The 21,603-nt window shown below is 41.8% G+C and overlaps 2 protein-coding genes across 2 annotated transcripts; one reads left to right on the top strand and one right to left on the bottom strand.

Moving 5' to 3' along the window:
* The first annotated feature begins 891 nt into the window (after nucleotides 1-891).
* On the top strand, nucleotides 892-12,528 carry zgc:163098 (uncharacterized protein LOC100037380 homolog). Its single transcript, XM_058627057.1, has 24 exons — nucleotides 892-1,049; nucleotides 3,172-3,256; nucleotides 3,419-3,530; nucleotides 3,939-4,048; nucleotides 4,189-4,256; nucleotides 4,344-4,453; nucleotides 4,546-4,610; nucleotides 4,698-4,863; nucleotides 5,457-5,656; nucleotides 6,503-6,546; nucleotides 8,074-8,178; nucleotides 8,273-8,339; nucleotides 8,456-8,625; nucleotides 8,945-9,107; nucleotides 9,191-9,270; nucleotides 9,374-9,461; nucleotides 9,559-9,687; nucleotides 9,814-10,003; nucleotides 10,331-10,411; nucleotides 10,492-10,555; nucleotides 10,645-10,795; nucleotides 11,006-11,116; nucleotides 11,881-12,053; nucleotides 12,137-12,528. The coding sequence occupies exons 2-24, from the start codon at nucleotides 3,179-3,181 to the stop codon at nucleotides 12,255-12,257; spliced, it is 2,646 nt and encodes an 881-aa protein (XP_058483040.1). The 5' UTR covers nucleotides 892-1,049; nucleotides 3,172-3,178; the 3' UTR covers nucleotides 12,258-12,528.
* A 113-nt stretch (nucleotides 12,529-12,641) lies between these two features.
* Nucleotides 12,642-20,177, bottom strand: wdr44 (WD repeat domain 44). Its single transcript, XM_058627058.1, has 20 exons — nucleotides 19,642-20,177; nucleotides 18,708-18,741; nucleotides 18,207-18,290; nucleotides 17,344-17,965; nucleotides 17,090-17,238; nucleotides 16,899-16,994; nucleotides 16,683-16,819; nucleotides 16,378-16,461; nucleotides 16,186-16,292; nucleotides 15,764-15,915; nucleotides 15,429-15,567; nucleotides 15,256-15,320; nucleotides 15,025-15,141; nucleotides 14,820-14,942; nucleotides 14,542-14,733; nucleotides 14,353-14,454; nucleotides 14,166-14,281; nucleotides 13,924-14,051; nucleotides 13,704-13,838; nucleotides 12,642-13,600 (listed from the first exon to the last, which is right to left on the bottom strand). The coding sequence occupies exons 1-20, from the start codon at nucleotides 19,716-19,718 to the stop codon at nucleotides 13,512-13,514; spliced, it is 2,748 nt and encodes a 915-aa protein (XP_058483041.1). The 5' UTR covers nucleotides 19,719-20,177; the 3' UTR covers nucleotides 12,642-13,511.
* Nucleotides 20,178-21,603: the final 1,426 nt, after the last annotated feature.

Raw genomic sequence — 21,603 nt, 5'->3', positions numbered from 1 at the left:
CCGCCCAATTTGGAGTTGACCATTGCTCATTTAATGCAGATTTGTAAATCTGTTATTATAAATAAGTCATTAAACTGGTTAACTTCAATTCATTGCTCTCTAAGGTTAAAAAAACAAGTTTGATGTAAATAATACAACTGTAATTAATGCATTTTATAGGGTTACATTTGTATCAATAACAGTCGATACTCCAAGGTGGTGGGAGGGCAAATTTAGCTTAAGCCCTATTCAGACAGGATTAGTTTTACATGGGGAGGTGGAGTAATGTAATTTTACCACATGACATCTGCAATTTGCATTGGATCAACTACCACAATTGGGAGGATTAAATCGGGGTAATTACTCCGTCTGTCCCAGGAGCCATGGGCTCAGTTGTGGAGTCGCCACTATAACCAGTTCCATGTGCTCCTGTGGCGGGTGACCCCCCAGATGTTCTGTCATCCTACCCAGCAACCCGGGGCACTGACAAGGGCCCTGACACGGGAGGAACCTGGTGACCCCCGACCCGGCTATGCACAAAAAAAGTCATCCCGACAGTCAAAACTCCTCGTAAACAGGAGATGATGGAATATCTACGCACATATTTAATTGTTCCGGACCTTTTTACTAAAAAAATCGCTGTAATCATAACGGACATCATCTGTTAATGAGTACTGACATGATACATTCAGAGAAGCTCTGGTAATAATAACTTTACCCCACCTCATCATGTAAAACTAATACTGTCCGAATAGGTCTTTTAGGCCCCATAAAGACTTGTGCCGGCCCTGGACGTCACCATTCCAGATAGTCAAACCTGGCGATGAAACGTTAAAAAGGCTTTCCATTATGCACATGCACAATAAGTCAAATGACAATTTGTCCTTCTATGAATATGTACGAGTCCTCTCAAAGTGGCTCGTTTATTATGGAGCACACCAACAAAGTGGGCGTTTTCTGTCTCACTCCGCAGCTCCAGTCGGGCACATCACTCCTCCATAATAGCATGTTGTGATGAAAACCAATAGTCGTCGCAACCGACATGGTGAAGCAGTAGCATGAGACACACTGTAAGTCAAAGTTTTATAGCTAACACGGGCAGCTGCATGCGTGTGCTGTGGTTTTTAAATGGACTTCCTGTGTGGTGGTTGTGGTGTTATGTTAGCTTGTCGCTAAGGATGGCTGTGTTTGTTGTGAGCAGAGTTAGCAGATGTTAGCGCCTGAGGTGATGAGGAGAGCGTTTATACTGTATGCGCATGTTTTTTTTTTGAGATAATAAGGCTTAACGTGGATAGTGGAGGAAGTATGATTGAGCATAACATAACTCATGGTAAAGGCTAACGCTAGCTTCCACTCTATGGTGCAGTCTCCAGCTAACGTTAGCAGTTTGTGTTTTAGTCCAGGCCTCAATATAAACAGCTACAGTATATGGTAGAGTTGTTGGTCTGTAGCTTTTGTAGAGTAGTTTCCTTACTCGTGTGTTTTAGCAGGTTGCAGACAGTGAGTGGGGGTTTTATTTTAAAGAAAAACTAGCTTTGTGTTGTTTAAAAATGCTCAGGGAGTTATTCCTCTCCACTGATGCCCAGTGTTTGCTCATTGTGTGGATTGTTGGGTTTCTCTCCCTCCTTGATGTCTATGTACAGTGCCTTGAGATAATGTATGTTATGATTTGACGCTATACAAATAAAATGTAATTAAGTTTCAGTTTTGGCAACTGCTACATGTGTATGTCTCCAGTGGCGTGCACAGAAATTTGGAGGGGCGAAAATTAAAAGGGCACCGACTGTGCTCCCACGGGGCAGGTGCCACTAGTATTTTTAAGACAGGCATGTCCAGAGTGTGAACTGGGACCTCTATTGCCATGTTTCCATCATAGTACAGTTCAGTTTGGAACGGTCAAGCCCTTGTTCTAACTTGCATTTTGTTTACCTTTACTTGATGGCTGTGCTGGCGAGATGCGTAGCGCAGTGAAAGGTGTGCCGAAAACAAACGGTGACTTCGAACGCAACACAACAGACTGTCAACAAGACGTCAATCTTTGTATGAGAATAGGCTGCAGGTGTTACAAGATAACAGTCTATAAGCTGCTCATAGACTGTAAATAAAGGTCCACTTCTGTCCCCAGAGCAGAAGTCTTTCTCAAACTAGACCCCCCCTGCAAGATATTAATATTTAAATAATTCGATTTTTGCACAGCAGTCACAGTAACAAAATCACAGGTGTAAATAATCAAATTAACGATGATTGCGTTCTGTTTCCCTACCTCAGTTCCACCGGGTCTTGTCACGCTGTCTGTCCTCATGAACTGAAAAGAGTCGTCGTTAGTGCAGTCAGCAACACCTGTGCTTTTCCTGCCAAAGCATGTAAAAATGGCTGCTTTGCAAAGGACCCATTGTTCAGTTAAAAAGAAATGAATGAACCATTTCTCATTACTAAATGTAAATGTATTTCGTAAAATAACAATAAATAAATAAATAAAATATATGCCAAGGAATATCATAGGACTTTTGAGAAATGAATAATTCACTGACCCACTACTGCAATATATTATATATATATAAAAATATTCTGCTGTTAAAAGTACAGTGTGAAACAATTATTGGCATCTAATGGCGAGTCTGCAGAGTATAACAAACAGAGGAGGACTTTACTCATCACTTTCTTTCCCAAGCACCTCATGGAAATACAGTGACCTTTGCGTACCTGAAAGGACGCTATTGTTCTCCATTTGCTTGGTCAGCTCCTGCTTCAAAACTCAAAACACATGCTCTGGCTGGTTTGTCCATTTGGGCTTCTGTAGAATAGCAGTGCAAGATACAAGCCTCTGTAAACTCAGGTCATTGCAAAATAAATGTTAGAATATAGGACATGAAAACCTTAAGGATTTATACGAACACACTTACATTACATTACATTACATGTCATTTAGCAGACGCTTTTATTCCAAAGCGACTTACAATGGAATTGAGTACAATCAGTCAGGGGTGGGGATTGAACTTGCGACCATGAAGTCTTTCGCATACAGAGCCACTCCACCATACTTATGGATAGTATATTTAATTTGTGCCTATTGATCTGTCCAATTCTGCTAAATGTGACACACTGGCCCTTTAACCCAATGAAGACAATATTCTGAATAATAAAGTCACAGATTTTCAATGATTTTAATTTAGTATATATTTTGTTTTGCAGTGTGAGGATGGCAGATAAAAAGGGAAAACCTGTCACTCCCATCAAAACACTTACAAAGAAAGAAAAAGAAGAGCTCAAGAAAAAGGTAAGAAGGTTGAATATTATCTGTTTAATTAGGGTGCATGTTTTCCAAATAAAATGAACTAGTTATCACCAACCTTAACATTTTAGATTTTCAAAATAAGGGAAGGGATCAAAATGCATGCAGCATAAAGTATACACTGCATGTTACCGAGTGTCTTTCTAGGAGGAAGAAAAAGCAGCAGAGGTTTTTGAGGAATTTGTGGCGTCATTTGAGACCAGTGAGAAACGCAGGGTGAAAACCTTTGTCCGCGGTGGTATCGTGAATGCAACTAAAGGTGAGTAGCTAAGATTTCATGTCTTTCAACTTAGCATCACAAAAGGATGCGGCTTCATTGTCATTCTTTCGTCCCGTCAGTGATTCATGAGTTATCTTTTTTCAAAAATAACTAAAAAAGGGAACTGAAAAGAATCATCAAAAATACCAACTGTACCATGCTGACTTAGCAGCAGTTCCCACTCTGGGAAGCCATAGTTGGCAGTGAATTATGACATTGATGTGAATAAGGTGGTAAGCCTTATTCCTTATCATGTCTGTGAGAAGGCAAATGTGTTTACCTAATTCGGCAGAAGGCTGCTCTGAGATTAGACAGACAAAATGGGTGCAGTAACAGAGACTCCTCCTGTGTACAGATCTAAAATGCCATTGCTGTTTATATAATTACATTTTATATAACTTTTTTCAGAGGAGGAAGCAGCAGAAATCAAGAAAAATAAGCTGTATCGACCCGCTACACAGCTTGTCCCTGTGTCCCAACATGTCTCACCACTGTCATCTGCTGAAAGCAAAAAGGCTGTAAGTTTGTTTTTTTTGTCGCGTACATGTGAAGGCATACTTACTGTAATCAACCGCTATATTTTCACTGATCTTAAAATGTTCACTGTTGTATGCAACGTGTAATAATCACCACGACTGCTGTCTTGTTTGATTGACAGACGTTTAAAAGAAGGGCAGATGAAAAGAAGAAGAGCAATCTCGAACTCTTCAAAGAAGAACTCAAGCTGTGAGAGGCAACTCTTCCTGATATCATGTTACACTTAAAGTCTTTGTTTGTAAGTGTAAGTCTGTTTTATATGTGGAATAAATGCAGAATACAAGAAGAACGTGAGGAAAGGCATAAAAGGAAGAAAAGTGACCCAGGAGGAGGAGGTGGAGGAGGAGGATATGGAGATCCGGATGTACCATTATCAGGACGATCAAGTAAGGGTCACTCTTCACTATCGGTATTCGACATGTTGACATTGTTGCTATCCTCCGAATCACACTAAGCTGTTTTTTTTTTTTCTCTACAGCATTATATGATGACTTAACAGTGCCAACTACCACTAACCTCTACATCAGCTGCATCAGCCCAAAGGTAAAGTTGCATACTGACATCAGGGCAGCCCAGTACTACTGTATACCTTTCTCACCTTGTTCATCTCTTCAATATCTTCCCTTTCAGATGAATGAGGAGATTCTCTGCAAAGAGTTTGGTAAGTATGGTCCACTAGCAAGTGTGAAGATTATGTGGCCCCGCACTGACGAGGAGCGCTGCAGGACGTCCAACAGAGCCTTTGTGGCTTTCATGACACGGAGAGATGCGGAGCGAGCCTTGGCTGCACTGGATGGTAACTAATACATTGTCCCCAGTCAGACCTGGTATTAACATCCATACTGAGTCCCGGACTAAATTATTCCCAAACCTGTTCTGAATGCCTCCTAAGATCTGATCACAAAAAAACTAATTTAGAGGCACTTTGGGGACGCATTGTAGACACATTCCTGAGAATACACCTCCACAGCTGACTTCCTTCGACTCTTTACTGGTACATTGATTTATTTGTAGCCACTACCACAATAAAACATTGATCCTTACACAATTCCCCTTTTTCCTAATGGTTAAAATCTTATTTCATGTCACAGCAGCATGTATAGAGCTTCTTATAATTCTCTCTCTCCTTCTCATCCTGTCAGTCAGACTCAACAGTACATGAGAATGGGGTGCGCCAGATCCGGTCACATGTGGTCACAGGACACGTGCGCACAGTCATACTTAAGGCTGTCCACATGGGATCGGATCTCTTGGGATGATGTTAATACCAGATCTGATTGGGGCCTTTATAATAAGATTGATTTAACTAATAACCACCTCCCATTGCTTTCATCATACAAAGTAATAACATTCCACTCTCTAAGACTGATTGTGGGTTTCATATTGTAGGTAAAGTGGTTATGGGGTTTGAAATGAAGCTGGGATGGGGAAAACCAGCTCGCATCCCGCCTCAGCCTCTCTACACACCAGTTGGGGTGAGAGCCACACCTCCACCCCCTTCAGGTCTGCCTTTCAACGCTCAGCCAAGGGGTCGCTTTCGCAATGACTTCACCAAGCCACTGGGCGTTTCCAAAGTGGAGCTTGACAAGGTAAGCCTGTCTCATGTTCTGTCTGCATTAATGTGGGGTTTCATCATCAGTGCTACAGGGCTTCTACATATCTGTGATGAATGATACGTGTTGAAATTGAAAGTAAAGGAAGGATGAGGCCTAGAAAAAGACAACTCAAAATGTATCGCATGTTCACATGCAGTCAGTTCATACTTGAGCAGGATAAGTATATGTAATGTGGCATAAAAATATAGTGGGTATAATGTTCAGATTATGTTATACTCTGTTTGGTCTGTTAACAGAAATAAGTAGCAATTAACATTGTTTGTATGCTGCGTCTCATCTAAAAAACGGGCTCTGTCAAGCAATACTATCAGACCTGACTGAGGGTGCGTTTGTGTGTATACACCAGCAGCGCAGGGGCGACTGCTGAAGAGCAGTAGAATTCACTTCTGAAACTATTCTTCTGTGCTTTTTTGTGTTTTCATCCATACTCCAAACTGTCTCACTTGAGTAGCGCAGTACTGATGTTCCCTTCATCTGTCCTGACATTAAATGAGCGCAGGAATGTTGCTGCAGTGTGAACCTTGTAAAAGTAACGCACTGCAGATGTGCGTCATCACGTTGCTCATGTAGAACTGTATGGTCAAAGGTTGATTCTGTATTAATGTTTATGCTTCATAAAAAAATACTTATTATTCCTAGATAGTTTTAGATGGTTCCATATTTGAGAAAAATCAGCTGCAGTTGTTGAGCCGTGTCACCCTCCCCCATGTCACTGACTGTGAATGCTATGGTTGTTTTCTATGCTGTATGTATCCTGCAGTGTTTCATCTGTACACGTGGTCACTTGTTAATATTTTTACTATTTGATTTGAAAAACAGACTCTGTCCGAAGCCGTAGTCAAAGTGGTTATCCCGTCTGAAAGGTACTCACACTTTTCTTACTACGATCGACTGTGTGTAACACAAATTTGAGCTGTTTCTGTCTTAAACATGGTTGCCAAGCATGTACATGTCAAATTCAAGTGGACAATATGACATCTACAGCCTGAGGGGTTCTTTATTATAGATGTCATTTTCCCTCTGGCCTCAGATTTACATTAGATGAATGCGCTTAGTATTTTTTTTATATATTGTATTGTTGATTTTGCCCTCTAGTTTGTTCCACTGCTGCTGATGAGTCTTACTGTTTCCGACATTATATCAAGGGAGTGTAGTGTGATTGTGAAGTGAATTGCAGCAGACTTTGTAAACAACTGTCAGAGCCATTGATTTATACCAATATCTTTGAGCCCCCAGGTTTCCTGTGGGTTGGCTGAGACACTGCAGACCAATACAGCTAGAAGGCAAATAGATATTTATATTAAACCAAGTCAGAATATGTCAGAAGTAGATAAGAAAGTGATGTTTCAGGTTCGACTTCATATGACTGTGTTTCACCAGCACAGATCAGAAATATCGCAACACTCCCTTAAAATAGAGACTATTGATACTATATTTCTGAAACCTCAGTACATACGAAGTAGATAATCGAATATTAATTGATTTTTATTTCTGATGATTGATTAATCGGTTTGAAGCTTTTTTCCATGATTTCCGATTGTTTAAGCTTCTTAAATGTGAGTATTGTCTTCATTTCTTTGCTCTGGATAACAAATAAATCATTAAAAGGTTAATCATTTGGGTTTGTGGACAAAACAAGACATTTGAGAACATCCTCATTTCCAGGTTTGACGAAAAGCGATCAACATTTTTAAGGTTTTCTGATATTTTCTGGACCAAACGATTCCTCGATTAATCAAGAAAATAATCGACAGATATAATCTAGATATTCTACAGCAAAAATATCACTTTATGACGATATTGCTATTGAAAAAAACATTTGTGATGTATGTACTGTATATTTTAAGTTGCGCCTCATTTTAGTATTCAGTGTAAGTCATTTGAAATGTGATGGACCATTACATTGTCTATAATTTTAATGCAATACTACATTTTTTTTTATTTGCATAGCTCACATTATACATGGTAATGTTTGAAATTGCAATTTAGATATTACATTTTTCTTTTTTTCAACCATTACGTACAGCTGAAGTAGAGGCATTATTATTATTATTAATTATTCATCAATAAAGAAGAAAATGGCCAAACTTAAGCTATGGACTGGGCTGTAAGTAACTGTAAGAGGTCGTGGTTGTTATATTTGACCCCTTTCATGGACACAGTGACTCAGGTAAATAAAAATATGCTGACACAATGTAGACGACACTGACTATACAGGTTTCTTTTTTACATGGCTTGTCACCTCATCATTTAAAACAGATTTTTTTTAAAATTAAAAGAAAAAAAAGAATGGTGTGACATTGAATAACATTGTACTTCACTGAAAAGATAGTGCTCTGTCTGACAGAGAGACACAGACCCTGCTCTGATACAATCCTCTGTCCCCACAGGAATCTATTATTCCTCATTCACAGGATGATAGAGTTTGTGGTGCGTGAAGGGCCTGTATTTGAAGCCATCATAATGAACAAGGAGAAAAACAACCCAGAGTACAGGTAAGCGCTGCTGTGTCTGGTGACCTTGTCGAGCTTGTCACGATATTTAATGTTATTATTATTGTTCTTTTCGACTCATTCTTTGTTGTCTCAGGTTCCTTTTTGACAACAAAAGCCAAGATCATGTGTACTATCGCTGGAAACTGTTCTCAATCCTCCAGGTGCGTCTTCACAGCAAAACCTGCTTTATTAAAAATACGCCAGCGATAGGAGATAATAGATAGAGATATGTTTCCTGTGTGAGTGATCAGCTCTCTGCTCTTCATCCCTTCCACAGGGAGAGTCCCCGAACGAGTGGACAACCACAGATTTCCGTCTGTTTCGAGGAGGCTCTTTATGGAGACCTCCTGTCCTACACAACTACTCGCAGACAAGTGAAGAGAAGGCAGAGGTGGAGGAGGACGCTCCCCCCGAGGAGGAGGTGAAGAAAGGGCAGCTCAGAAACGAGTAAGTGTGCCTTGCAGAATTAGCATTTGTTATTAGACAATTAATGGGCTGTAAACGCCATTACTTCCGAAAGCACGCACGTGCAGTCCACGACACTGACACTTGCTGCTGCTGCCACCTTGTGGTAATACATTTCATGCATTTATTGATGCTATTATTCTAAAGATTTTTGTAACTTCAGATTTCCTTGGAATATCATGATATTGACTAAGATTTTGTTTTAATTTCTGACGTTCTTCGTCCTTTAGAGTGGTTGTAGGGTTTTTCGTGCTTTAAACTATTTATTTAGGCCTGTTGTTCGTCCGTGCAAACCATTCAGACAAAGGCAGAGACTGGAGACGACGCTTCAAGAGCTCACTCCAAGCAGAGAAGACGTTGCCAATGCCATGTTGCTCTGTCTGGAGCGAGCAGATGCAGCAGAGGAAGTCGTGGGACACATCACTGAGTCCTTTTCCCTGCTCCAGACGCCACTTCAAAAGAAGGCACGTGACATCCTCTTTGGTTTTCAGATAAATAAACTCACGCAGAATGTGTTTGTAAAGTATTGTTGTCCACATTCACACAGATTGCCAGGTTGTATCTGGTGTCGGACATCTTGCACAACTCGTGTGCCAAAGTACCTGGTGCATCATATTATCGTAAATAGTGAGAGACCTCACACAATCACTCGTCAAACACATTTGTTATGTTTTGTGTTATCTCTGTCTGATCGTCTTACAATTCTTTCGTCTTTGCCTTTTTTTTACAGTTTTGAAACAAATCTAGCCCAGATATTTGGAGACCTCAATGCAGCACATAGAAACATACAGGGCAGGCTGCAGGCCGAGCAGTTCAAGGTAATTCTGTCAGTCAGTTCTGTCACACAAGAACATCAAAAAAGAAGAAAATAATAATATATAATAATATTTTTATGTCTGCTTGTCAACTCCACAGCAAAAGGTCATGGGTTGTTTTAGAGCATGGGAAGACTGGGCCATTTACCCTGAGCCTTATCTAATCCACCTTCAAAACATATTTCTGGGCTTTGCCAAAGTAGTGGAAGAGCCGACAGAGACAGCAGAGGTGAGCTCAGGTTTTTTTCGCACTCATTAACTACAAGATAAAAATATTGCTCTGAAGAAACCAGTTCATTTTGTTTGACCTTAACCTCACATATGGACAAATATATGCACTCGCTGGTGTCTGTAGAAGGAATCCTGTGATCTTGATGGTGCACCAATGGACAACACGCCTTTAGATGGTTTACCCCTGGACAGAGCTGCGGTGGAAGACCTGGACGGCTGCCCACTGGGCTGGGACCCTCTGGATGGAGTCCCCGTCGACGACTTGGACGGCGTTCCTTTACCTGTGGCCAACGATGACATCGATGGAATGCCCTGTGAGTAACGTGGTTCAGTTTCCTCTTCCTGTTGACGATCATCTGTGTAGCTGACTGTGCACGAACTACAGTTTCGAAAAAAAAGGGTCGTTATTATCATCATTTAATAAGAAACCATATTCATGTTAAATCACATGGTGCTTTTGTGGCAGTCTGAGAGGGAATGTGTGTTTTGAAATGTGAATTAAGAAAACTGGCTTCTCCCTCACTAATTATGACACACTAGTTAATAGATGGAATCAAAGATTATGAAATTTAGCAGACATTTTAGGTGTCTCAATCCTCTCTAGTCTGTCCTTGTCCTCAACGGTCTCTTTTTAACCCCAGTGGACGACAGCAATGCTCCTCTCTCCAGAGTGCCGTTGTCTAAATGGGAGAAGACAAGTGGCACCGGGACATTTCCTCGAGGTAAACCGGGTCAAGAATTGCTCAGTGCCATGTTGCTCCGCCGCGGGTCTCCCCGCTCATCTTTGTTCTTTGTCTCGCAGCTAAGGCTGAGTCTAAGTGGGACACTGTGGTGGAACACGACAGTGAAGATGAAGTAAATGTGAGGTGAGCTGCTGTAGTTGGTATGAACGCGTCGTCTATGAAAAGGCACAGTCTATGTGAACACCAATTTTCCCTCTCTCGCGCGGTGACAGTGTCAACTCGCAGCACGCCGACGAGGACTCTGGGAGCGACGGCACCGATGACTCGTGCGAATCATCCAAATATGACGGCGTCGATTTCCAGAGCTCACTGCGACGCTTTCAGATGTCTGAGAGCAAGAGGAAGAGGATGAGAGAGCTGGAGGCAAGTGCACAGTTGTGTGACAGTGTTTCAGAAGCTGTGGTTGCCCACATTCATGTCACCTATATCAAATTTAAGCAAAAATACAGTGTTCAATTGGAGAAGGACGATGTTTTTGTTTGTTTTTCAAGGATTAAGTGTCCCTATAATTCCCTCGCACCACAGTTCCTTCCTATGTTTGCATTTTCAGCCATTTTGTGCCATCTGACACAGGTAAAGGTCATGAAGGTCCAGGATGAGTTGGAATCTGGGAAAAGGCCGAGAAAGTCTGGAATGAGCATTCAGCAACAAGTGGAGCACTACAGGAACAAACTGCTAAAGAAGGTGAGCCCCATCACTGCGTCCACCAACACAGCTGTAGAGTCATCGTCTTTATTTTTCAACTTTTTCATTTGTCATGGAAGTACAAAACAAAATGGGGCAAAATTAGGAATGTGCTCGTCATTAGAAGTTTATAATATCAATCGGCCTCATAAAGAACAGTATTAGTGACATTAAACGGGTAACAGGTGTGCATCTTTATGTGCACCATCTACATGGAATTATAGTGTAACTATGCTTTGTTGTCCTCCTAATTTTCCATTTGTGTGTTGTGATTGTATTTTATATAAAACAGCCACCAAACAAATGCTTATTTTTACTGGAGTGCAGCTTTTAAATATTAAAATGACTCCACTTTAAGCACCAACAAGTGTTCATTTGTTGTATCACTGAATGAGTCAAGAGACTGAGGTTTCAGCATTTCTATGCATGATTTGCTGGTTTTGTTTGTTTTGACCATTCATTTAGGCCAAACACCCCATTTCTTGAACTAGGGCTGTATATATAATCAGTAATCACAATGTGGCCAAGTGCAATATCCAAATTGATAGGCAAGGCAACGGAAGGTAAGATTTGTGTCGACAAACGGCATCATTGTGAAATTTTGCAGTGCTACAGATATTCACTATCCCCAGAATCTTTTCTTGTTTGTTAAAAATGTCAAATAATCATGATCTGTCTTTCATGAAAGAGTTGAGATGCATATCTGGTCTGATACTTACACTGGCTGTGATCAATTATTAATTATTGGTATGTTTCATCCGTAGGAGTTTGAAGACGAAGAAAAGAATGAGAAGTCAACATCCAAGTCCTCGGACGGGTCAAAGGAGGACAGAAGGGACAAAGAGAGGAGCAAAAGAAGTGACGATGGCGACAGAAAACGAGGACGCAGCAGAGATTCTGATAAGACTCGAAAATCAACAAGCATCTCTCCTTTAAAGTGCGTGCCAAGATTGTTTTTTTTTTCTATCATGCTCCAATGTATTCTTGATCTTGAAGGTGTTGTTTCTACTAATTTAACAGGACAAGGTCACCCAAATGGTCCAAACGGTCCCGATCACCGTCTCCAGTCCGGAAGGCAGCTAAGTCCAGGTCACGGTCACCACACCGCTCCCACAAGAAAACAAAGAAGAGCAAACACTGACTCTCGACTCTAGATCTCCTCTTCCATTCTAGCTCGCCTGTGTTCCATCGGTCGGACACTGCACTACTCTGTGAACTGACCCACATGTCTGTTCTCCCGGTCCCTAGTTTCATTTCCCACAACAAAAAAAAGCTTCAGCACTCTTTTGTATGATGAAGATTGAGCACTGTAACTAGTTAAATATATTTTTCGTTTTAACATTTGTTTTTAAAATGACAACGTAAAAATGTTGCTGCGAAGATCTGACACTAAAATAAATCATAGTTGATGATCAGTGTGTGTGTGTGTGTGTGTGTGGGAGACATGACCGATAGGGCCAGGTATCAAAATATTCCCGTTTCTCTAATGAAATGTTCAATTTCAAGGGGAAACAAAAGGTTAAGAAACATTTTAAAGTGGATTTTTATTGAGGAAATGAATTGAGCATCATTTGGTTGTTTACAAAAGCAGTAAGTGTGCAATGTTATATAGTAAATTTACAATACTATTGAATGAAATGTGCTTTCATTGGTCAAAGAAATTTATCAAAAGTACTTAAGAGCCAGTACTCTGAAAATTGAAGATACCCAGCCCTAATGATTTGTGAGCATGTACAGTGTTCCTGTACCATAAACTCTATTCACTGTCATCTATTGAAATGTGTTGTATATTTAAAATGAAAGCCTGGAAAAAAAATGAATTTAGAAAAGCAATTTAGATTTTGTAGGCACAAATAGCTTGGAATTTTTTCTTTTTAACCACTTTGCACTCAAGACAAATGGTTACACGTGTTAACACAGGACACACTGAAATTTGTGACCGACAGGACAGTGTCTCGCACCTCTGAGGAGTAAACGTGAGTTTTTTTCGGAAAACGAGTAAGGTGCTCAAAACGATTACAAATAGTCGAACCGCTGTACTCCGTCTTGACTGTGACTTTACATCAGAACATCTGATCAGACCACACAAAAGGTTTGGCAATTCACCGGCTTCTTTTTTCCTAATGCCAAACCATTCACAGTTGCTTGGTATTAAAAATAAAAAATAGAAATGTGACCCGCAAACCACGGCATGGTCTGCTTTGTCGCGTCAGTTTCTTCCGTCCATTACACCCACGTTCTAATTTCCTGTTGTCCTGAAAAAGGTTCCGACTGCTCTCCGTCTCAGAGCAACAACCATTAGCTGGGAGACAGTGAATGACTCCTGGAGAGTTGCTCTGGATCTGTGGGACCGATGTCCACCGGGAACAAGAAGAGCCGACGACCTCGGAAGTGCTCAGTACTTTTTAACGTTGATGAAGACCTTGATGGCTCCAGTGAAATCCGCGGATAGAAGAACCTCCGTGTGGTCCGTCTTCAGGGCTCCTATGGACAACAGTTGAGTTTTACAGCAGTGAGTGAAAAGGCTTGATGTCGTGTCATCTGTAAATGAATGAATGAATGAATGAATGAATCCAGGTGATTGTACCTGAGGGTATTGTTTCAGAGTCCGTAGAGTCCAGGCTCTTACACTCCGCTTCTGGTTTCTCTCCCATACTTTCCTCCGGGACGATGAGGCCCGGGTGGGGGGCGAAAATGGCTGAGGTGACCACCGCGTTGTGTGCTGAAAGATGAGTGAAGCTTTAATGACAGATTCAGCTTTACTCGCATGTTATAAAAGCAAGGTTTTACGTCCTGAGCACAGTCACCTTTAATTCCCTCCCAGAAGTCGTTGCGGTCTCGTCGTACAGATGTGAACTTGCTCAGGTCATGGTAAGTGCTCCAGATGTACACATACCTATCTTCTGACCCACTCACTATGAAGGAGTAGTCATGGCTGGAGGAGGACAGACCCACAACAAAAATGTTATAGTTTATTTTACCGGGAATATTATTATTAATAATAATAATAATAATAATAATAATAATAGGGAAAGGGAAGCGTTCTCACCTGAAGCTCGCTTTAATCTGGCTGCTGCTGTTGACATAGCCCTTGTACTTCATGGACAGAGACAAGTCCCTCAGGTCGTAGAGGCGGATGCGGGAATCGTTCGACGTCACCAGAATCTGTTTCAACGACCCTCATTTCAGTCACATTCATTAGACGTGTGGAAGTCTGCGTCGCGGAAATTACATACCTTATTTTCCCCGGGCAGCGGTTCAATCCCGGTGATTTTGCGTCCAACTTTGTTCCGGCCTCGGGTGGACCTCACGTGAATTTGCGTGTGGTACTTCAGACGCTGAGTAACACAAAAAAAAATGCAATGACACGAACTAACCAAAAAGGAAAAACCTCATTAAAGAAAATAGTAGCTTGACCCAATTACCTCTGTGTCATAGAAGATGCATCGGCCATCGTACGTGCCGATCACGGCGTATTTCCCGTTCTGGCAGAAGTTGGCAGCAGTAATGAGACGCGTTTGGCCGTCCACCTCGTTCCAAAGCGCCACCTTCTTGTCTGGAATGTTCCAGAGTCGTAACTTTCCGTCAAGAGAGCCGCTTAAAAAGTACCTGTCGTCCTGAGGAACACGGAAGGAGTGCTACTATAAATACAGACCCGGGGAACTTTGATGAAGATAAGTTAACACAAGGTGAGTCAACTTACTCTGGGATGAAAAGCGATGGCCGTGACAAAATCAATGTGCTGAAAACAGCAGAGACACTCTCTCCTGGATATGTGCCATAGTCTGACCGTTTTATCCATCGAAGAGGAGAGCAGGAAGAAGTTCTAGATTGGGTGAAAGAGAGAAAAGGTGTCTAAATGTGTGAAGGGCAGGAACCCAGTTTGTAAAGGTAATAAAAATAAATACCTTTGACCAGGACAAGTCCAAAAGATCAGCTGTGTGACCCTTGTACTTGCAGAAAGGGACTTGACGGAACGGGGCACTCCTGTCTTCTGTGTCGGGGTCCTCTGGAACACAACTTGCCTAAGATAAAAACATTTAAAAAAACGATTAGGGAGAACTTGAACCTCAAAGCTATAAATTATGAAGCACTTGATATATATTAAAAAACGGCGTAGTATCATCATTTGCACTCACCCCGGGATCAGTGTCCGATTTAGAGGAGCATAAACTTTCCTGAGAGGGAGAAGGTGAAACTCGACCTGGAGAAGCCCAAACAAGAAATTTACTGCAGCCAAAGCCGGGAATCGAAACAACAACAATCAATCGTCACCCAACTTAAATTCTGATAATGATAATGATGATGATACCTTCAGTGTTGTACTTTAATCTCATGTTATTGAAGTAGTCAAAGGCAGTCTTCAAGACCCAGATGCGCACCACGTTATCTTGGCCGGCAGTCGCCAGCAGCCTCCCGCAGTGAGAGAACTTCATGGTCCACACAGCTCCCTGAGGACGAGACACAGATGCTCGAATAACAAAACACGGGCTCACACCTGGAATTAACATCTGCCCTGAGACACGCGATCTCAGGTGGAATCAACGCAAATTCAAAAGTGCAAGTAGTAGTTGTAGGAGTAGTACACCTCGATATTGGGTTCCGAGAAAGGCAGTTTCTTTTTATAATACTCTACGATCCACTTACCATGTGCTCTCCGCTCAGGTCCTGCACAACTTTAATCTGATCAAAGTCGAAAGGGCCCTTGAAGCTGTGCGCAGCCTTGAATTTGGCCGGCCTGGTGTAAGGCATCCCCTCGTCATCGCTCGACGACGGGTCGTCCTGATCTGTGTGAAACACTGGGCCCGGCAACAAGAGAATATTAAATAATGAAAGGCTTTCACATCCACAGGAGCATTAATATTTCAGAGGCATGTGCGGGCAACTTGGCAAATCCTTTCAAATACATGTCGCAGCTCAGTCTGACTCATTGAACAGCTGCTATGTGCTACAATTATGTAGCGCTTGATCAAGACGCGGTTGCCATCATTTGCCCACATCCATTTGCATCCAAAGCTCTTTCTCTGGCTGCATGGAGCTGCATTTGAATTTATTTGTTTATATATTACCTTCATCACGCACACTTTTCACTTTGTTGACCGCCTTCTCTCCGTATTCCTCAGCAAGATGCTTGGCTTTCTTCACAGATTTGCCGAAGAATTTCTTTAATTGAGTCCTAGGATATATAATATTAGATACTGTGGTTAGACGTGTTTCCAGCAACAGGCCCACAGAGAAGTCGCAAACGAACTAATCCTTACGTTTTCTGTTTCAGTTTCCCTCCGTCCGTGTCCGACAGCGGAGCCTGAGACTTGTCATCGTCATCCGACTGTGCCGCGTCATTCCTATGAGGGAAAAAAAAAAAAAAAGGAACTCATCATCGGCTTCTTCCTTCTTTTTTTTTCATTGACGGTTAAAATAAATGAACCTTGAGTGTGTTAATAATACTGGACTGCTTGTTATTTTTGGATAGGAAATGTGAACCCATCACTGTCCATGAATTGAGATTCTCCAAGGGACAGAAAACAGTTTCCAGTGTCTCCCAGAGTGATTTTCTTCTGCTTACGTAATGTACTCCTTGGTCCTCCTCATGATGTGCAAAGTGAGCGGGTTAATTCCGGCTGGAAGTTTCTCCTCGGCCTGTATTAGAGGGATCTCTTCACCGGTGTCCAGGTTCTTGATCATCACACTCGCCAGGATTTCCTATTTTACAATCACAAACACTCAAAGTCAATTTGGTTCACCGAAAGGTTGAGAAGATGAAACATAGACGAACCCTTACTTCATCTGTCAGTTCTCTACCAGAGTTGGAGCGAGGACGCTGAGGGCCTGGAGTTTGTCCTCCGCTCTGAGACGATGCCGGTTCATCCTCATTTTCCTTAAAAAAGAAAACAAAAACAAACAAACAGTGGTCCAACAGATCAATAGATGAGGAGAGTTCCACTTGTGAGAAACTTTAGAGGCCTCACTAACCTGTGCCGTTACCACCTTGTCACCACTGGTGGCACTGGCCAGGTCCAAGGAATGCTGCAGCTCTTTGGTTAAACTCCTGACTGTGCTGCTGGGTGACACCAGGCCAGAAGGCTCCAGAGCATCTCCAATGAGTGGACTGACAGCAGACACTGAGCATTCAGCCCAAACAGAATACAACACGTCATGTAATAAATTATGTTATTTAGTGCACGCAAGTTTAAATAGTACAAATGAGGGGGTTTTTGTTTGTCTACCTTCCAGTCCACTGGGCCTCAGACACTCCTGAGACTTCTTGGATGGTAGACCCTGCCATGATGGGGGAGGCGGTCTCGGTGGAGGACCTCCACTTGGAGGGGGCGGGCGGGAGGGAGCAGGCTTCTTGGTGCTGGCTACAATGTCTGGCTCTACAGTGAATTGACGTGGGGGTTTGCTCGGTCCCGAGCAGTCTGAGGGGTCAGCAGGCCCGTCTGAGAATGGAACCTGATCTAAGATGTCTGCAGGTCTCTGCTCCTGCTCCCCCTCTGCAACCACAACAGCCACATACGACTGACCGGGCCCAATAGTGCTGGTGACGTCTGGGGGCTGAACATGTTCTTGGGACAAAGCCGACGGCCCCGGGAAACCTGTGGGTTCAGGGGCAGGTATAGAGCCCGCTCCGTTTGCCGATGCACTTTCCTGTCGTTCCTCTTGTTTGTCAACAAGCTGCGGCTCGACTGCCGGCGCTGCGACCTCCACAGACACTTCCTGAGCATTTATCTCTTCCTTGGGCTCCGATTCTGCATTTACATCAACGTGCAGCTGATCTAACAGTTGAGCCACTTCGCCGACCTCCTCAGTGCTTCCCTTTTGACTCTCTTCAATGATGCTGTCAATGATCTGTGAGGGAGAATACAGACACTATGATGCATGATCGAGCGCCACAAAGGAAATGTGTTAACTAAACTAAAAGAACAAGTATGATGCCCACATAAATCCAGGGTGGTGATGTAGTATTTCTCATAGAAAATAAAATAAAATATGAGAATTTGACTGCATTTGCAAATGTTTGATGGGGCCACTTCTCTCTTTCCATTTTAAGAGTCTACTCATGGGGAACAATTGGGAAAAAACAAATTACCTGTAGGGAATCATCTTGCTGAGTCTCAGCTGTGGCGACTCCACAGCTAACATCTTGTGCAATATTATCCGATCTCTGTGACAGCTGTTCAAGAAAACAACAGTTAGAGGACATTTAATTGGATTCTATCACACACAAATGTCATTTAAATTCCAACTGTAACCGTCTGTTGGAAGGGCAGACGGAGCAAGAAGACCGGATGACTCATTTCCATTTCATTTACATTTTTCCTAGCTGTCACGGAGGATATACCAGTGAAGGAGGAAGGCAACATGGCAAAATGGTTGAATATTACTCGTCTGTAACTCATGACTGAACAGACTGTGTTAATATTTTCATGCAGTTAACCGATATCTTAAGTCACGAAAGGTCACTGCAGTCACCTCTAGATAGCACACTTCATGTTAGAGCAGTGTATTTTATTAGTGGAGATTATTCAAAGAGGAAAGTACCAAACAAACATAACTGCCTTCAACAATAGCTGGGTTTAAATAAACATACCTTGGGTGAAGGAATGACAAACTTTACAGGAGACCTAGAAAACACAACGAGATAAAGTTAAAAAACGCAAACAGGGGCAATATCAAATGACTATGACAGCTATTCTATACTATTTTCACTCAATTATGATGCGGTTATGACGTTTACTTACATAAGTCCGGAAGACAAGGATGGTTTATGATTCAGTCATATTCTGAATGATTAACAACCACTTACATTCAAAAGGGTGGTTCATTATAAACTGGTTATAATCCCTTCATTAGTTTGTAATGTTTTTAATGAAATCTTCTGATGATGTGAACTGATTAGATTTAATCTTGGCAGTGTGAGAGACGGGGTTACATTTTTGCACAACTCATAAAGAGGAGCGGATTCGAGCACGGATTGAGGATTCTTTTTAAGCAACTGTTGACCTGGCTCGTAAGATAGGGGAGTGTCTTGATCCCGTGGGAAAGTAGAGCGGCCTTTGCAAGGTTTGCGCTCTACTGGATTAAACTATTCCGTCATCGTTGTAGCCCCGAGCAAAAAAAATAAGCTCCCACACTAACTCACAGTAAAAATAACAGTATGGAGACAGTTCAAAAGAACCTGTTCCCACAAACAAACATCGCCCTACACTCCCAACATGTCGGGAATAACATCATGTGATTCGGACTCTGGGAGCTGTCAAACCACTGAAGTGGTGACACAGTAGTATACAACACAATTCAGTTGATTAATACAATTACTACATCGCTGCATGTGGCATTTTTTTTGTTGAAATAGTCGATTTAACGTTACACATACTGATGAGCAAGCTGCATATTTTAATGTTATCCACTTAGCTGCCGGAGAGCTAAGTTGGCTGAGCACCTGTAACTAATTGCAGACGCAGTCAAGACAAGAAGAAGTCAGTCGTATGAAGGTGTAGCGTGATCAAGGTGCGTTTCCTTACACTTTTGGAGATGGGGTGAAATTAACGTCCTCGGCAGCATCATAGAATTCCTCGGTGTCACTTGTGTCTGACGCCATGCTAACGTGAAATTAGCTCGCTAGCTAGTCTGGAGTTGAAGTCGCCAGTTGGCTTATGTGGACGCCTAACCTGCGAGCGGGTCACGCATTGAATACATTGGCTTGTCTTAACGATAAAATCGCATTGATTTAAAGTTTTTTTGAAAACAAAAACGTGGCCCCGGCGTCGTCAAACAACCACTTTCCTGTCTAACGTCACGTCATAACATAAGAGGATGCTAGGCTAACAAATGTAGTCTGATCGTAGGACTGGGCAAAACCTACAAGCTTTTTGATTCGCGGAAAAATGTCGTCCGTACACATTGACACAAAAAGCGCGTTTGCACGACACTATACACCCGCTGAGCTGTCAAGCCAATGGAGCCAATGGACAGCGACATAAACAAACCATTGATACAAAAATACATCTCAGCCTCAGCGAACGACTGTGAGTCAAAGGGAGGGGCACAGACGCCCTTCTTCTTCTGCTGTACTCTAAAGGCAGCTGTGGGTGATGACGTGGCAAGAGCGCCTTCAACTGGTTTGATCAAACAACTGCAATGAAGTCATAAAGAGGAATGAAGCCACAGATACTTTATGTATCCCCTTAGGGCAGAGGTGTCAAAAAGGCCAAGATGGAGGCAGATTATCTGCTGTGGTGACCCCTGAAGGGAGAAGCTGAAAGAAGAAGAAGAAGGAAGATGATCACAGGAATCAAATCGAGGATGGCTTGGAATCAGAATGAGAATCGGTACATTTACACAAACAAGGACTTTGACTTGGTGTTTTGGTGCATTTAAATAGAATAAAATAAAATTTGGAAGTAAAAACATAGGATATAAAAAAAAAAGGTATGCCGTAAAACCAAACACAAAATATTTGCATAAGGTGCAGTGGGTTAAACAGACAAAAGTCACCCAGAGAGTAAATCTGCCAACAGTGAGAGAGATGTATGACTAGTAATAAAAAGGCCAACCTCTTCAGGCATTTTTCAGGTGCATTAAAGAAAAGCAGGTCACCAGAATCCAACAAAGGTGAACATGTTGCAGAGATCAAGTGTTTCCTTGTCTTGACACATTTATTTCCATATATTGGCCCGCAATCCACAATATATTAATCAAGGTTATAATGATGCCTTAATTACATGCAGGGTGGGTACAGTGTCTTATGTGGATGTGACTGTCACATTATTACCTCCTATAAAAGACAGGAGGCAGAGCTGAAGGTGCTGAGATTTTTCTTGTTTTTCAACCAAAATTCACAGTTAGAAACAAAGGAATTAGCAAAACACAATCAAATTGTTCTATTTTGACTGTTTAATGTTTTATGCCAATCCAAAAAATGTATGTATATGCAAACAGTTAATATCTTTAACTTCACATCCTTGCATTATAGTAGTATTTTCAGTGGTGTCATATGCTCCATCATAGTGAATTCTATTACACAGTGAATGTCAGACTAAAGTAAATAAAGCTCATACTGCAATCACAATAGCGGTTTCAAACAATAATGCGCCACAATATTTTTCAAAGGCTGAAAAACATCAGTGAACCGTGAAATGCAAAAATGCTAAAATTCCTGTATTTATATCAAACTATACATGTTACATATTACTACATAACATGAACAGACTTCTCTTTCATATTTTCATATTTGGACTAATGCTATAGATGCTGTGCAGAGCACCACACATGAGTAATGGGCTATAAATTACATCAAAAACACATTTCTTGTTATTGCACTAGAAAATGTAATTGCATTTTACTGTTTTCAGTGGGATGCTTCTTTTTTTTCTAAAGTGCAACTTTCTGGTAAAACATGCACATAAATTAGCAGCTGTATATTGCGTGCATACATGATCCATAACTGTAGAGCAACATTGTTGAGTCTGTTTATTATTCAGTCA

This window comes from Solea solea, chromosome 4 (assembly GCF_958295425.1).
Source record: "Solea solea chromosome 4, fSolSol10.1, whole genome shotgun sequence".
NCBI classification, from domain to species: domain Eukaryota; kingdom Metazoa; phylum Chordata; class Actinopteri; order Pleuronectiformes; family Soleidae; genus Solea; species Solea solea.
This window is presented reverse-complemented; position numbering and strand designations above follow the sequence as displayed.

Coding starts and splice junctions, on each gene's coding strand:
- wdr44 (XM_058627058.1), bottom strand. CDS start 19,718: ATGGCGTCAGACACAAGTGACACCGAGGAATTCTATGATGCTGCCGAG. Junction 15,321..15,428: donor ATTAAAGTACAACACTGAAG/GTATCATCATCA, acceptor GGGCTTCTCCAG/GTCGAGTTTCACCTTCTCCC. Junction 14,052..14,165: donor CAGATTAAAGCGAGCTTCAG/GTGAGAACGCTT, acceptor GTCCTCCTCCAG/CCATGACTACTCCTTCATAG.
- zgc:163098 (XM_058627057.1), top strand. CDS start 3,179: ATGGCAGATAAAAAGGGAAAACCTGTCACTCCCATCAAAACACTTACA. Junction 3,257..3,418: donor AAGAAGAGCTCAAGAAAAAG/GTAAGAAGGTTG, acceptor GTGTCTTTCTAG/GAGGAAGAAAAAGCAGCAGA. Junction 4,257..4,343: donor TTCAAAGAAGAACTCAAGCT/GTGAGAGGCAAC, acceptor GAATAAATGCAG/AATACAAGAAGAACGTGAGG.